At 37.0% G+C, this 16,365-nt stretch overlaps 1 protein-coding gene across 2 annotated transcripts in view; it reads right to left on the bottom strand.

The window, feature by feature from the left end:
* The window catches only part of ITGAV (integrin subunit alpha V), an 87,866-nt gene that overhangs the window by 23,294 nt on the left and 48,207 nt on the right, over positions 1–16,365 (bottom strand). For both annotated transcript variants that reach the window (XM_054562597.1, XM_054562598.1), the window contains exons 11-17: positions 15,940–15,992; positions 15,097–15,299; positions 11,031–11,222; positions 8,258–8,303; positions 6,714–6,821; positions 5,007–5,065; positions 3,422–3,576 (exon numbers count right to left, since the gene is read on the bottom strand). In XM_054562597.1, the coding sequence (XP_054418572.1) occupies positions 3,422–3,576; positions 5,007–5,065; positions 6,714–6,821; positions 8,258–8,303; positions 11,031–11,222; positions 15,097–15,299; positions 15,940–15,992 (816 nt within the window). The remainder of the gene's footprint in view (positions 1–3,421; positions 3,577–5,006; positions 5,066–6,713; positions 6,822–8,257; positions 8,304–11,030; positions 11,223–15,096; positions 15,300–15,939; positions 15,993–16,365) is intronic.

Below are 16,365 nucleotides of genomic sequence, written 5' to 3'. Positions count from 1 at the left end.
TTCAATTTTATTTAGCTTTTTCTGGAAATGTCTCCTGTTTTTTCATTTGGGGAATGTTTGTCTCCCCATTTTGGCTGCCTCTTTGTATTTGTTTCTATTTATTAGGCTCCCTATGACTCCCAATCTTGGTAGGGTCTCTTCATGTAGTAGGTGTCCTGCAGGACCCTGTGGCATACTCTCCTTGATCACCTGTGCTGGGTGCTCCAGGGATGTCCCTTGTGTGGGTTATGTGGGCCCTCCTGTTGTAATTGAGATTTGATTGTTACTGCCTCATTCTTGCCGGGGACCACCCTCAGGCTAGCTCTGAGGATCAACCCCAACCATATATGCACAGGCTGCTATGCAGGTGCTGACCACACAAAGCTGAACTTGCCTAGGCAGGTTCTAGTGCCTGCCTTTGGATACGCTGTTTGTGAAGCTTATTGGATCCTGCTCTTATGTTGTCTAGCCACTGGGTGTGTCCGTTCTGGGGCCTCTTGGGATGGACTCTGGTACAGACCAATGTCAGATATTGCCTGTGACTGGCCCTGGGCAACGTGCTTGAAGTTACATATTGATCCAGTTTGTGGTTGCGCGTGCTGGGCCTGGGTGTATGCAGAAAGGACCAAGCTGTTTATCAAGCCTGGCTTTTAAAAGCACTGGGGCCAGGGGCAGGTCATCAATAATCTCAAGACACCCTGAGATCCACCTCTGGCTGCCTCCATCTGCTGACTGCCTATTAGGCTCAGTCACTGAAAGAGCCTCCAGCAGTACTCAAGTTGCATGAGGTAGATTCTTAGTGAATCACCAGGTAGAGACAAGTGCTGTTCACCAAACTGATACAGTTCAAACTTGGCAACGCTGACGGGTCGGAGACCACTCAGCAAATGTCCTAGGATAAACCAAGTCTAGCTGCTACCTGCTTGGTGTTTGCATACCTTTGTTGTGAGGTGGTCCCTCAGAAAGTCATCAGGGTTGAGTTCAGCAGTTTATCAGGCCCAAACTGACCAAGATTTGGCTGTGTGAAGGGAAGATTCTGCAACAGTTGGGTGTGCGAGGGTAAAATGTCCCCTGTCCTAAAGCCACACAACTCAGTCTGTCCCAGATTCTTCCAGGAGACCAATCTCAGTAGAGCAGGGCCACTGGGAGTTGAGAGGGTGGGGCCAGTGGATCTCCTATTGGCAGAAGTGCTGATCAGGCTTAGGAGAAGGCGGGGGGCGGGGGGGGGGGGGGAGTGGCTCCCACCCCAAAGCCACCCAACTCAGTTTGTACCAGTTTCTGCCCGGACCTCCACAGCATGGAGCCATCAGGAGTTGGGAGGGTGGCCACTGGGAGTCAGGAGGGTGGGGCTAGCAGCTCTCCTGTGAAAGGAAGGCATCAGTCTGTTTCACAGGAAAGGCAGGGGAAATGGCCCCGCCCCAAAGCCACACAGCTCAGCCACTAAAACCCTGAGTCTGCCCAGACCTCTACACCCTTGCTCAGACAGCTCATTCCTCAAAAGGGCACAAGCTCCGCAGGGTGGGGCTACAGGAGTCCAGAGCAATAGTCCTATCAGGCTATTGCTTTCCCCCAGGCTGGTACCCTAAGGAAAGGACTGCTCCACTGAAGAAAGATGACATCTATTGAGTGGGAAAGTGACTCAGCTCAGGGATCCTGACTGCTGTCCCTTCACCTCTCTCTGCAGAGCCACAAACCCTAGTTTCTCTTCACACAACTCTATTCCATTCTGCCCTCCCTCTGCCAGAGCCCAGGGTGTGGCTGGGAACTAATTTTTGTGCATTGGTTTTTAAAGAGCGCACCTGTGTCTCTAGCAGACTCCTGTTTTTCCCTGACAAACAAAATCCCCGCTGATTTTCACAGCCAAATGTAATGTGGGCTCCTTTCCCAGCTCTGGTGCTCTGGGGCGGAAAGCCAGACTTGGGGATGAGACTCCACACTCCACACTCCCCCAGCTGAGACCTCCCTCTGGAATCTTAGCAGCTGTCTGTGAGGGCAGGACAACCCTTTCGTGCCTCCACCCTTCCTACCAGTTTCGATGTGGCTTTTTCTGTAAATTCTTCATTTTAAGATTTCTCGACTTGGATGGTGAACAAACACACAACACAATACATAGACAATGTATCATAGCCCTGTACGTCTGAAATCTGTATATATAATTTTATTAACCAATGTCACCCCCAATAAATTCAATGAAAAAGAAAAAAGAAGACTCTCTTTAGCTAGTCTTCAGCTGGTTATTCAGGTTGCTTGCTCTACACTTTCGTTGGAATTCCAGTTTGGTCCTGAGTTGAGGCGAGTGTCACATCCACCTAATCTGCCACCATCTTGGATCCCCACACATTCTGATATATAGTATTTTCGTTATGATTCACTTCTAAGTAAATTTCCATTATGATCTTTTCTCTGATCCATGTTATTTAAAATCACGGTTCCTACTTCCCAATTTATCTTTTTGTTATTGATTTCTAAAGATTGCACTGTGATCAAATAGCACACTTTCTATGATACCAATCTTTTGAAATTTTTTTAAACCTCTTTATGACCTATATATGATCAAGTTTTATAGTCTCTAATAGTTAGGTGCCAAATTCTATGTAGGACTGTTAAATCAAGCCTGTTAATGATGCACCTTCTAAATCTTTCCTAATATTTTGGTCTTTTTTTTTTTTTTTTGAACTTTTATCATTTATTTCTTTAAATATTTTATATAAATTTACATACTATAACTGATAATCCCAACACCTCAAGCCTCTGAGGTCTAATATCTGTCTGTTGATTTATCTAATAGTTTGTGTTTAGCATGTTTAAAAAATAAATTTGATTTAACGTAACCTGTAGAAATCATTGGGCCCATACTAGAGTGTTACAGAGAGGCTCTGCACTTAATTTTGCTAAAATCAGGGTGCACCTTCATTTTTGAAACGTGTTAGCCTCATGCAAGTGTGGACACCTAAAGCAAGCAGCTCAGACCCCTGGCCAGCAGCAGGCCCCAGGCACGTCTGAATCCCCAGGCTGGTGCCTGCGGTTACTGCTCGCCCTCTCACCTGGCTCCCTCCCACCCCAGGAACCCTGGATCACACATTTGCTTACAATGCACACGTAAGACTTAGCCAATGAAGTTTCTAAATTGGTTCCTCATTTTGTGGACCCTGGAAATTTCTTGTGCTGTCTTGAGAATCCAGCACTTTTTAAGAAATACGTTTGTCATAATTTATTCAGTAGCATTATCACGGGAAGACTATTTGAAATATCTAGTCTACTAGGACTAGAAGTCCATTACTCAGGTTTGACATGTTAAAAAAAGCCATACTTCCTCAAGTGTATTTTTCTGTGCTTTCCTATTGATTTATTACCCAAAAATGTACAGAATGTGAAAATCATTTAGGTAAAAAGAAGAAACAGCAAGTAAAAAGACAAGATAAGGCAGAGAAATAGCTCTTACCCGCAGATATGCTATCAGTTCCTCACACTGCATCTGGCCCCCCCGTGAAATAGTCATGTTCTTGGAGTGACCCGGGGACCTGTTATGGAGAAATAGTGCTCGTCGAATTGCTCCTTTTTGCTTGAGTTTATCCAAAAGAAGCTCCACCTGGAAATCTATACAAACCAAAGGATTTATAACCAACATAATCTTTATGGACCAACATAATCTTTACAATCTGTCCTACGTATCGTATGTTTTCATATAAACAGAGATGTTTATTCCTGTAATTTGCTCTTAATTCATTAAGGATGTCTATACATTGTAGTGAGACCATAACATATTAATTCTGAATGAATGTTTAGTAATTAATTAATCCAACTGGCTCCAAAGTAATGTCATATTAATTCAGACAACAGATAATGATGGTAGTAAAACCACCAGATAGAGGAGAAATTTCTCTTCTGTATTAAATTATTAAGTGTCAGGAGGAAGTTCAGAGCATGAAATATATGTAAATTGAGATTTTAACCATTAATACAAGTAGCAGGACTCTTGATGATTGTGACTGGGAAATATTTACTAATATGCACCAATGAATGAACAGCTACCACATCAAATTGTGAGGTTTAAGTATGTCCCTGAATAAGCAAATGACCAAATACAGTTGTTTGGGTCTAGAATCACCTTAAAATGGGATGTGCTGCCAATAGTCTGAAGCATAGTTGCTAGGATTACTGGTTCTAACATTCATGTTTTTAAGTAGTTTCTTCCACGGAGGTAAGACTGCAGATCTTTAAAACCACAAGTCTTTTTAATATTCTCTAAATATTGAACTTCATGTCAAATTTGGATGAAAAACCAGGGTTATTTCGCTTCCAGCTCTGTTCCACCCACCACACTGCCCTCTCCTTGCTGTTTCTCAGACACAGGAAGCACACCCTTACCTCCCGACTCTTGAAATGGCCATTTCCTCTCTGCAAGATACCCCTCTGACTCCCCCTAGCTCCTTCCTTTCCTTGCCACCCTATGTGAACTTTCATGCAGAAACACAAACAAAAGACTCAGGCCTCTTCCCCTACTATATTATTACACCTCAGCCCTTTGTCTCTAACATCCTGACAGTCTTAGAAACAATTACTTAAACCCTCCACCACCACCTTGCTCTCAGGACCACATAACCATATTTTGGATATGAAGAGTCTGAGCCTGCTATCTGGATTAAATTTAGTGCCAAAACTTTTTCTCCAAGACTGCTGGGGACTTCTCCAAGACATAAAATATAAAGTTCTCAGTAGATCATCTGCTTATACACAATGATTCTCATTCCCCTCAAGCTCATTCATCTCACATTGGTAAATGCTCAACTTTGTAAAGATCATATTTACTCTTCAATGGGCTGTTATGTTTATAATGTCAATAAAAAAATGTATTATTTCTCAAAAAAAGTAATTATGTAGCAATATTACATGGCTTTAAATGTAAACATTCAAATTAAAAAATAACATTAATTATTTGAGTAACTATTCAAATATCCTAAAACATTTTTAAATGCTGTGTATGCAGCATTAATCAAAATAATGTAATTTTTCCACAGAACACTTACTAAGTTTTGTGGGAAGTGCTCCTTTGCCATCTGCCTTTAAGCAGAACCTGACATTAAAACTGTGGGGAAAAAAAAAATACAAATCCTATAATTCAGTTTAGACATTTTTTAAATATCACCAAAATCTCCCATTTCTCATACAGTTTATACTATGAAACTTTATATCTTTCTCCATGTCTTAATATTATATTTATAACATAAAACTGTACAGAATAATCTAATTCACCCTTCAGTAATTAAAGCACTCTTCCTTTCATAGTACCTTGAGAAGGGGAGAAAAAAAGAATTTCCTAACTTCCTCTCAAGTTTACAGAACCTGTTAATCTAAATGAGGGAAATGACTGCAGATTTTAAAAAATGTATCATTGAATAAAAAGCTCCACCAAAGCTTCCTTTAAGTAGCAAACTCCTCTAGGACAGTGTTTTTCACAATTTACTAACGAGTCCAGAAATCAGTTTAATGGGTTGTGCCCAGGATATTTAAAAAATTAATTAAATAAATAAAATCGACTCATATATCAATGCTAAAATTTCATGAAACTTTTCTTTCAATTATATACATGTGTCTACTGAATTATAATGCAAAATGTATTTTGTACTATGTGTCATAACCAAAAACATAAAAGCTACTGCTTTAGTGTATTCAAAGCCTTCAAATTATTAGCACCTTCACAACTTGCTAGGATGAGTGATCTAAGAAAAGCAGTAAGCCTTAAAAGTCAAAAATCTTGACAGCAACTTTATTACCAGTGAATACAAGTGAAAACTAAATATTACAGAATTTTTAATGCAATCAAATAGAAGACATAAAATTTTGAAAAATGATTTTAATAACTGTAATACTAATTCAAAAACAAAATCAGGGAAGATTTTTTACATTAGCTCCTTTGAAATAAAATTTTCCCAGCTTCCAATCACTCTACCTTTCATCCGTAAGTTCTCTGATCTTTCTGTGTGCCAGCACTTGAACAGTGTTTCCCAAAGTGGGTTAAAGTTTCCCGCTTTTAATAGCATATGGGTCAAGATTTTTCATTATTAAATGCTTTATTTATTTTGACATGTATGAGATACTTGTTTCTCCATTTTATTTTTAAATATTTTAAAGCAAAACATAGGTCAATTTAAAGAAAACATCTTAAGAAAGTCATAAATACAGGTAGAATGAAAATATAGCGAAATCGTGCAATATAGCAAGAGTAGCAGAAAAATAATGGAGACCTGAGACACTGGACTATAGAAGAATTCACATATTAAATTAAAAAAAAAAAACTTTTTCTCTAGAAACTAGTAAAGGAATAAGTAGAAGACTGGTATATTAGAGCAAAATAATATTTTTCATACAGCTACTCAGATATTAAATGTGATAAAGATCATATCTTTTAAAATTTAATATGTTCATGAGCATTTTTAGAATTAAATATAAATGAGTCCTGAGATCTTACTAGCTTTTCCTTCTTTTTCAATATATTCCATGATCATATATCATTTTTAAAAACTTTACATTAGTTTTTTAGCATATTTCTAAAGTTTTCTACATATCTTCTTTGGAAAAATATTTCTATAATTTAATCTATGATATAAAAACAGAGTATACCCATAGAAACTGCTTTAGCAATATTTCAGGCCCCCTATTTTCATTTGTAATCATTTTTATAATAACTGAACAAATAATCACAATAACAACTATCATTAAACTCATTCTCTTACCAGGAAACTTTATGATCTGTCCCAAGCAGTGGGCAGGTTTTATTGTCTTGATTTAAAATGCTTGGGTAAACTTCAAGGCCAGCATTTACAGTGATAACTGGTCTGGCTCTGTTAGAGAGAGAGAGACAGAGAAAGAGGAAGAGAGCATGTGAGAAAGAAAGAGAGGCAGAAAGGCAGGGAGGGAGGGAGGATGGAAAAGAGAGAGGAAATAAGGAAAGAAAAATTAAAAAGTTATTTTAAAAATGTCAGATTGATCTAAGCATTTTAGGTTCACATTCACTGTATACATAGTACAATGTTTACTGAAGTATTGTGCACAAAAGCAAAAAGAAAAGAAAAAGCTTAAACTCAGAATGACCAATTGTCCCAGTTTTCCCAGCACTGCCCCAATTTTAGCACTGAAAGTACTATGACTTGTTAAATTCCTCAGTTCCAAGCAAATTGGGACAATTAGTCAAACTATCTGAACTTTGTCCATTAAAGCAAAATGGTTAAATGAGTCATGGGATATGTACCTAATACAGTGCAATACAGCTGGGAAAATGAGCGCTGTAAACCCACGTGTGTTGTTATGGATGGCCTCTAAGACATATCCAAGATATAATCTTGGTATGACAGGGAAAATATCCACAATATACAAAGAATGCGCACACACAATTTTTTAATGCATAAACTATTTCTACTAGGATATACTAATAAACTAGTAAATAGAGTGAGAAGAGATTTTTATTGTGTGCCCTTTCGATTGTGTGCATGAATATTTACGACATACATGTATCCCTTCATTAATGGCCATTTAAAAACAGAAACCATAAATTAAAATAATTGCCTGAAGTTCAGTTGTACAAATTTAAAAATCCACTAGGCTCAGGAGAGTATGCGTGTCCCAATCACGGTAAAGCCTGGAGTCTGTATGAATACATGCTATCCTTACAGCCAGGGTCAAGTTAATCCATCTCCAACTCCATTACACAGCATCAATGCTAATTTCCCTCCCCTGTATAAACATGGCCCACAGAAGAGTAAACATATTAATCCACTTAGGATGCCAGCTGGTATTCTTAAGCATGAGTAATTGATGAATTACAAAGAAAAACTGGGAATATGTATAAAGTTGGGAAATACAGTGATATGTGGATATACACATTGCTCTAAAAAATATTTATTTTGGAAGTCATTGCATACTGCCTTTGTAGTCATAGAATGCTGTGGAACAGACACAAAGTTAATTTCTTGTCTCTCAGAGGAAAATGTAAATTCCTATATTTTGGAAGAGAAATTTAAAATGTAGGAGAATATCTCTAGACATAATTTCAAGAACACAGAGGGAAACTTTAAACACTTTTGAAATAAAAAATCTACAACTTTCTCTACTTTGGGAACTCCTTGTGTAAATACTACTTGCTTGCAGTAAATCTTAAATAGAAATAACAAACAAATTTTACCATTATTTCAAGAAAATTAAGCTAAAATTCAAATAGTGGTACTTAACTATAATATTTTCAAATAATTCAGAATAGTATAAGATATGGAAACATGCTCACCTGTATAACACAGCTCTATCTACACCAAAAGCTCCTACAATTAAGTCTTAAAAGAGAGCAGAAAAAAATGTTAGTGACAATGATGGTTGTTTTAAATTCACATACCATTCTATATACCTTCCAATACAGAAAATACTTTGACAGTCTCAAAACTATCTTCATTAGGTTGTTTAAAGTAAAAGCTAAAATATGGAAATTGGAAATAAGCTATCATGAATGGCAAACACTCATATAAAACTAGTATTTCATTTAGGTAGACAAAAATCTTTTTCATGAATACTGAAACACATGGGAAGTATAAACCCCAAATACCCATACACCAAAGGAAAAGGCTGTACAGATAAATACTCATGGATCTTACAATTTCATTGTAAAATTTCTTTTTAAAAGTTTTTCTTTATTTTACTTAAAAAACAAAACCAAACCAAAAAGCTCATTACATATATGTAGAATAATAGGAGATAGCACTGAATCAACAAAAACAAAATGCATTAGTTTTTATATGTAACAGAGAGAAATGGTTCACAATTAGAAAAAAAGGGTATCAGAGCTCTATCTCACAGTATAACCAAGCTCAATTTGATGAAGCCTTATCTAAGCAGAAAAGTACATGAAAAAAACCATAAAGATAGGCAGATGGTATTACATAAAAATTAAGAACTTACGTATGCCCACTAAGTAAATGTGACAAAGAAAGAAATATACAGGGGTGTGGTAAAGTAGGTTTACAGTTATGAGTACCTGAAACACAGAGTTTATTCTTGTATTATTTTTTACTAATTATTGTATTGTTTTCATACAAACAACTGTAAACCTACTTTTGCCCACCCATTTATATAAGTTAAGGAGTTAAGATCTTCAATATTTAAGGCACCGCCACAAGTTTTAAAAAATGAATTAATGAAAGAAAAACATCCCAACAGAAAGAGGGAAAAAAGATGCAAAAAGGAAATTCACAAAAGTAAATATATGCAAATAAACCAAAATGCTTATCCTCACTAACAATCAAAAACTGTAAAATGAGACAAACAATATTTTCCACCTATCATATAAAGTTGCTTTAAAAGGAACAAAAGCCCTGGCAGGTGTGGCTCAGTGGATTTAGCACTGGGCTGCAAACCAAAAAGGCACTGGTTTGATTCCCAGTCAGCACATGCCTCAGTTGTGGGCCAGGTCCCCAGTTGGGGGCATAAGAGAGGCAACCAATCGATGTATTTCTCACACATGGATCTTTCTCTGCCTCTCTTTCTCCCTTCCTTCCCCTCTCTCTAAAAGTAAATAAATAAAATCTTAAAAAAATATAAAATAGAAGGAACAAAAGATGTCATCCAATATGGACACAAGTGTGCGAAAATGATGACTCACTTATGACCACTCACTTACTGCTGTAAGTGCTTTAAAAAGATGCAAAAACCTTCTTTTGGAGTGAGTGGGATTGTGATTTGACAATATGTATCAACAAACTTTAAAAAAAAAAAAAACCACTTTGATGTGATATAGAAATTCTAAAACTTTGTCCTAAGGAAATAATCAGATGTATGCATCAAAACTACACACAAGAATATAAATGACTCACAATAAGTTTAAATAATGTATAATACCGCCACTGGAGAAAATGGAAAACATAAAATTCAAGTCTTTGAAGAAAAATAACTTGAAACATTTCTGATATTTAAGTGAATTAAATGTTATTAATAGTACATAAAGCATAATTCTATTTTGTTAAAAATGTGTATGAATGCATTGAAAAGAGATTGCAAAATATGTTTTGCAGTATTTTCTAAAAGTTCTATAATTATATTGCACTTATTCAAAAAAATTCTTGAATTAACACTGACATAGATAAGAATCAACTTCATGTCATATTTCTAAAAGCACTTCAACATACTTTCATATTGAGCTCTTATTAACTAGTTCAACAACAATGGAAGCCTAAATTTTCTGCACTGTATTTCATTTAAAGAATAGACCCATTATGAACCTAGGTTCCTTATAATACTCCAAAGTACATATGAGCCAGGAAAAAAATCTCACTTTCTGTGCTGGCTCAAACCAGTAGGCAATGTTGGGCAAATTACCTCTTTTCTCATCCAGAAAATGGCATAATAATGAGCTGAGCTAGCTTTTGGTCTTCACAAGCCTTATTGAGATAATTAAATAATATATTTTTTAAATCACAATGATTAGTCAAGTCCACAAAAATGTTAAAGATTGCTGAAAACCAAAGAAAAGGGCTAACTTTCAAAAACTTAGAATGAGCATTTAGCTTTTGTTTATAACTTCTACAACATTTTTTCCCCAACATTTCATCACAGACTTCAAAACAATAAAAAAACTCAGAGTTTTTTTAATTGGAAACTCCCAGGAAATAGAGCCGCCTCACTTCATTTCCTTTTCAGTAATAAGAACAGTGCCGTAAACAACAGTAGGGCCTTAAATTGTACTTGAAATATTGAACTGCAATAATTTATAGCCCTAGCTGGTGTGGTTCAGTGGACTGAGAACCGACCTGCGAACCAAAGCGTCTCCGGTTGATTCCCAGTCAGGACACAGGCCTGGGTTTCGGGCCAGGTCCCCAGTAGGGGGCACAGGAGAGGCAACCACACATTGATGCTTCTCACTGTCTCTCCCTCCTTTCCCTCTCTAAAAGTATATACATAAAATCTTAATTTAAAAAAAAAGAAAGAATGTATAACATAAATCAAGAGCACAGTAACTATGTGCTGTTAGGACTGAAAAATCTATGAAGCTCTATGTATTTCTAGGAAAGCACCTGGATATCCATTTTTGTCTATATCTGTGGCTCCTTTCATTGAATAGCCAAAGCTTGGTGGCATGCTCTGAGCAGCCCACTTCCCTTCGAGGATCTGAGACGGCACTGCATTCAAGCCTGTTGATCTTCCATTGAAAATATAAACAATTCCTTTTTTATCTTCACCCCCATAGGGAGCAGCAATTGCAATATCTGCAGGGAAAAAGGAAGAGGAGATAGGGGAGGAGATTAAGAGAAGTAAGAGAGAGAAGAAGGGAAAAGATGAGAAAGGAAGGAGACAGGAAGGATGGAGAGAAGAAGTCTTAGTACTTATTATTTATGTGAAGATCTTAATATTTATAGAACCCATTTATTAAGATAAACAATGATTCAAAGTTCAGTATTCTTTATTTAAAAGCAATAATCTAATTCAAGGAAACTCGAGCAGAACTGTATGGAAATGACATTAATTTGGAGCCAGATATTCTGGGCCTGACCTTGGACAAATCAGTTAACCTTTCTGGACCACAAATAGCTTATCATTTAATGGAGGGGAGGGTGACATGTCAAAACATTCCTCTGAGGTTCATGCTAGCTTTCAACATTCTAGTTAATTTAGTTGGGAATGGCATGGGGTTGTTTTTTTTAATCAGAGGTCAATCTGACTCACAAACTTGAAAGTTAGGAATTCATTATGATCTTGCTCAACTTATATTGAAATAAACACATAAAAAGTTTGAAATTCCTTTAAAAAGGAAAAAAGCCACCAAATAGTCACTAGGACCTTTGCTAGCTCTAAAATATTTTACAAATATGTTTACTTCCCTCTAACCCTGCTGGTACTACCTTAGACAAGCCATTCTCATCCTTGGTCTAGGCCCCAAAAGTAAGACTAAGTGGCTTCCCACTCCTATTCTTGCCCCTGCAATCCATTCTCGAGCTGTCAAATTTCAATATTATGTAACCTTCCTTCTTAAAGTCCTTCAATTATTTCCCAAAGCTTTAAATGCTACCTGGTTTGTAAATTCAACCAAATCTCCCCCGACCCCATTCTAACCCTCACTCACTCTTCCTACCAATCCTGACCTTTTTCTTAAACACACCAAGCTCGTTGCCATCTCTGAGTTTGTACTTGTAGTTCCTTTCTGCCTTAACAGCTCTTGCTCCAGAGTTTTCCAAGCTTTGCTCCTTCTGTTTGTCCAAATCATAGATAAATGCCGTCTTGCCAGACGGGCTCCCTGGCCACACCATGAAGCATGGCATTCTTGCCTCTCAACCACGCTATCGTATTTCCTTGCCCTTTTCCTGCTGTTTAAACCCACAGCCTTTTCATTACCTGAATTTCTCCACTATGTGTTTACTTGGTGGCTCTTCCACAAAAAAGGTTTCACGAGAGCAAGACGTGTCCATCTTGCCTATGACAGTCCTTATGTACCAGCCCTTCCAAACTGCCTGTTTACTTAATATGCACAAACGTTTTCAGCCTCAATGCAGCATCCCCTGAGACAACAAAAGCAACTTGATTGTTCATCTTTTATGTAAGACCATTATGCCCAGGAATATCCCAAACACTGTGGTGATTACTTTCTAGTATTTACTTGTTTACATAAAAGTTGCCCAAATTGACGCTAAATTCCTTAAGGACAGGATGGGTTCTAATTTATTCTCTCATTTTTGGCACCTAGAACAGTTGCTGGCCTGCAGTTAGCACCAACTAAGAATTTTTTTATCCTTAAAAAAGTCATATTTAAATGATGTAAGTCATATTTACATTATCCTCATTCAAGTTTCAAAAGATAAGCATAACTCCCAAATTGACATAAGCTTTAAGAAAGTACTCATTAAAATATAATTTCCCAACAGAAGATGGCTCTAGTGTTTTCAACTAATGTTATTATATTGTTATAATAAAAATGATCTTTAACATTTCTAAGACTCTCACTATTTTATACATCCTAATCATCTTTTCTCTTGGTTGGCATCTGTCTAGACGGGAGAGTCCTGCTTTTTCATGCAATCAGTTTCTTTCTTTGGTCATTTTAGCTACTCTTTTCTGTGTGTGTTTGTTTGTTTTCCATTCTGCCTTTCTGGAGGAGTATTGAGAAGAATTGCACATAACTGTGGAAGCGAGCTTTCTTGTTTTGTTTTCAGTATCCCTCTTGATGATACCTGGGGTTTCCCTGGTGGGTATATGTGGAAAGGGAGGAATACAGGAGTGTAACAAAGGGTAATGTCATCAGGTTTGAACAAAGATCCAGGTTATAACTGATAGTTCATTTTATGTGTATAAACTATAGCTACATATAAAATATAAATATATATATATATATATATATATATATATATAGTGACATAAACACAGCTCAGATGATTTTCCACTAAAGGCATTATCATTCACATTCTATTATTTGGGACAATAAGACCCCAGGAGAAACCTTAGAACAAAATCATCCTCTACGGTAGGAATTTTCAACCGGTGTGCTGCAAGAATTTTTAAAACATGCACTACCTGACTATTGAGTAAGGACACTGACCTCTTTTCATTTAAGACTGTCAAATAAAAAAATGACAATAACAAACACAAAAATACCCATCTTGTGTGAATGAATAAAAATTATATCTATTTTTTTTTTTGGTCAGATAAGCACAAAATATATTTTTTGGTGCGTCACAGAATTTTAGTAGTTTTCATGTGCCATGAGATGAAAAGGGCTGAACACTGATGCCCTGCGGTATCCATCTCTAAAAGTAAAATCTCGCTGCAAATTGTTGTTAAACGTCAATATTTTTGAGCTGTTTTTGTTTATAATTGTGCTCGAGGATGATACATTTTAATAAAATTATAGAAAGTAGGATGAGATTTTTGTCCAGCTCATTACATTAAGGAAGATTTCTGTAAAGTGGCTGGAATATCCTCAAGACAAGGTGACAGCAAAGTGTCTGGGCTCTCCCGGAACACTTGGAGACAGGGGCCAACGATGGCAAAGGACTCAATTTACTCCAGATACAACCTCAAAGCCAGCCCTACATTTTCTACATGATTTTTGTTATCCAAAAGCAATGCTTTGGTGTGTTCTATAGTATTCTTTTCAAGTTCTACTTTGAACTTTACATACCAGAGTTCCATTTGATTTATGTTATGTTCTCATGATAGTAAAAAATCTATGAGACTCTATTTAGGAAGCAAAATGTTTCTTTGAGTAGTTTTTCCCTAACACTGAGAAACTTCTAAGGCTAATCTTACAGGTGACACTTCCAGTGTGTGACATAAACAACCCACAAGGCAGGGGTGGAATCTTGAGGCCAAACCGATGTTTTCCTTTTCCAGTACTTCTTGGGAGATACGTCCTCTGTTATTTTTGAAATTTTCTTCTTAATTTATAACTTTCTTTAAATTTTAAGGGGCATACCCTATATATTGTTGATGATACAAACTAACAGTTCAACTCTCTGTGAGTTTTAGAAATGTTTTTAATAGTATTTTTTTTAAAAAAAAATTGGTAATGTATGATCTGTATTTCATTCTATAGCAAAACCAACTTAGGTTTTTAAAAATATCTACAGCTATTAATTAAAGTATAAATGGCACTATTATATTACCATGACCTTACTCCTTTTACTTGCCCTCATGAAGGGAGACATAACCTCCTTCAGAAAATTTTGGGCACTCACAACGAAGTTATAGCTTGAAGTACGCATTACAGGGCAGCATTGGCCGGACATGTGCCTGGGAGCTTATTTTACACTTGTACCCAAATGGACAGCAGAGGGCACTGTCCACCAAGCAGGAGACAAAATCGCCAGCTCACCGGGGGCTCCAAGCCAATGCACGTTCCTTTCAGAAATCAACTATTCCAACACTTGCTTTTTGACGCTACTTGAATGATAACTCATTAAAAGCAACTTTTTAAATTTCTGCTCTTATTTTTAATGAAGAAGAGCAACTTGACACTTAACCTAGTGTGTCACTAACTGTCACTCAAATTCTTTCCAGAAAGGAGGTTTGCTCATGAGAGTACAGAACTTTTCCAAGTGGACACAGAAAATCAAAATCAAGGACCCACAGCTGCTGGACTTTTGATCTTACCATTGAAGCCATCCTGATCCAGGTCTCCCAAAGGTGCTATGGCACTGCCAAACCTCGCAAAGACCTCAAACCCATTCAGCTTGGTTGTCTGGAAGTCTCCTGAAGCTCTTTGCAGGGACACTGAGACCTGCCCCACCTCTTGGAGTTTGCCATCTGAACCACGATCCATGAATAGAGGTGCACCGATAAACACATCTGCATAACTAACAAAACAGAATCTGTTTCATGAAAGCAAGATCAAATTCCATCTGACTGTTAATGATTACTTCCTACTAAAACTCTATTCCCGCCCTGGCTGGTGTGGCTCAGTGGATTGAGTGCCGACCTGCAAACCAAAGGCTTGCTGACTCGGTTCCCAGGCAGGGCATATGGCTGGGTGGCCGGCCAGGTCTCCAGTTGGGGGCATGTGAGAGACAACCACACACTGATGTTTCTCTCCCTCTCTTTCTCCCTCCCTTCCTCTCTGTCTAAAAATAAATAAATAAAATCTTTAAAAACAACAACAACAACATAAAACCCCTCCTACCCTCTTTCCACACCTCTCATGGCCACACTGAAGAATAAAATGATCGTTTCAAATTTGAACGTTCCTTCGACTCTTTTAAAACTGTGTGAAATTCATAAAATTACTTCATTCCTTCACTATTATCAAAGCTATTGAAAGAAATTATGAAAAACATAGAGGTTTTCTAGATTTCACAGTAGGTTGCTTCAAACTGGTTCCCTGAATTAAAAAATAAGCAGGAAAAGGACAGAGAAACAGAGGAAGAAATGTTTAGTTTTAGCAAAGTGTTGATAAACATGAGAGGAAAACTGTTTCTGGAAACATTTTTTAAAACTTACTCATCCCCATTAATGTCAGTGGCAGCAACAGAAAATCCAAAATATGCAGCCATCTGGATAATAAGAAGAAAATGAAATGTCTACATTTCATCCAACTAGTTTAACAATTATATCTGTAGTATATATATCAAATAAAAAAGGTTATTTTTTTCTCTGCATATAATACTTCAGTCTAAATTTCTTCTCTTTTGTTTATCCTACCAACACAATGACAGGTAATGAGGCTTATTTTCCTAGATTTATGAGAAAAACATATCCCATTTATATCATTTCAGTGACTTAAAAACATACTGCCTAAGTCCAAGAAAATCAAGGCTCCTTCCCAGGCCTAATCTATTATGTCCCTTCTTCTCCACTATCTAAAACACACCAGATGCAGACATACTATCAGAAAGACATTCAGTCACAGACAAACATTTTACTTCA

Source organism: Pteronotus mesoamericanus, unplaced genomic scaffold, assembly GCF_021234165.1.
Source record: "Pteronotus mesoamericanus isolate MK-2021 breed Mesoamerican mustached bat unplaced genomic scaffold, CSHL_Meso_final scaffold_651, whole genome shotgun sequence".
Classification (NCBI taxonomy): Eukaryota; Metazoa; Chordata; class Mammalia; order Chiroptera; family Mormoopidae; genus Pteronotus; species Pteronotus mesoamericanus.
The sequence above is the reverse complement of the archived record's forward strand: the minus strand, read 5'-3'. Positions and strand labels throughout refer to the sequence as shown.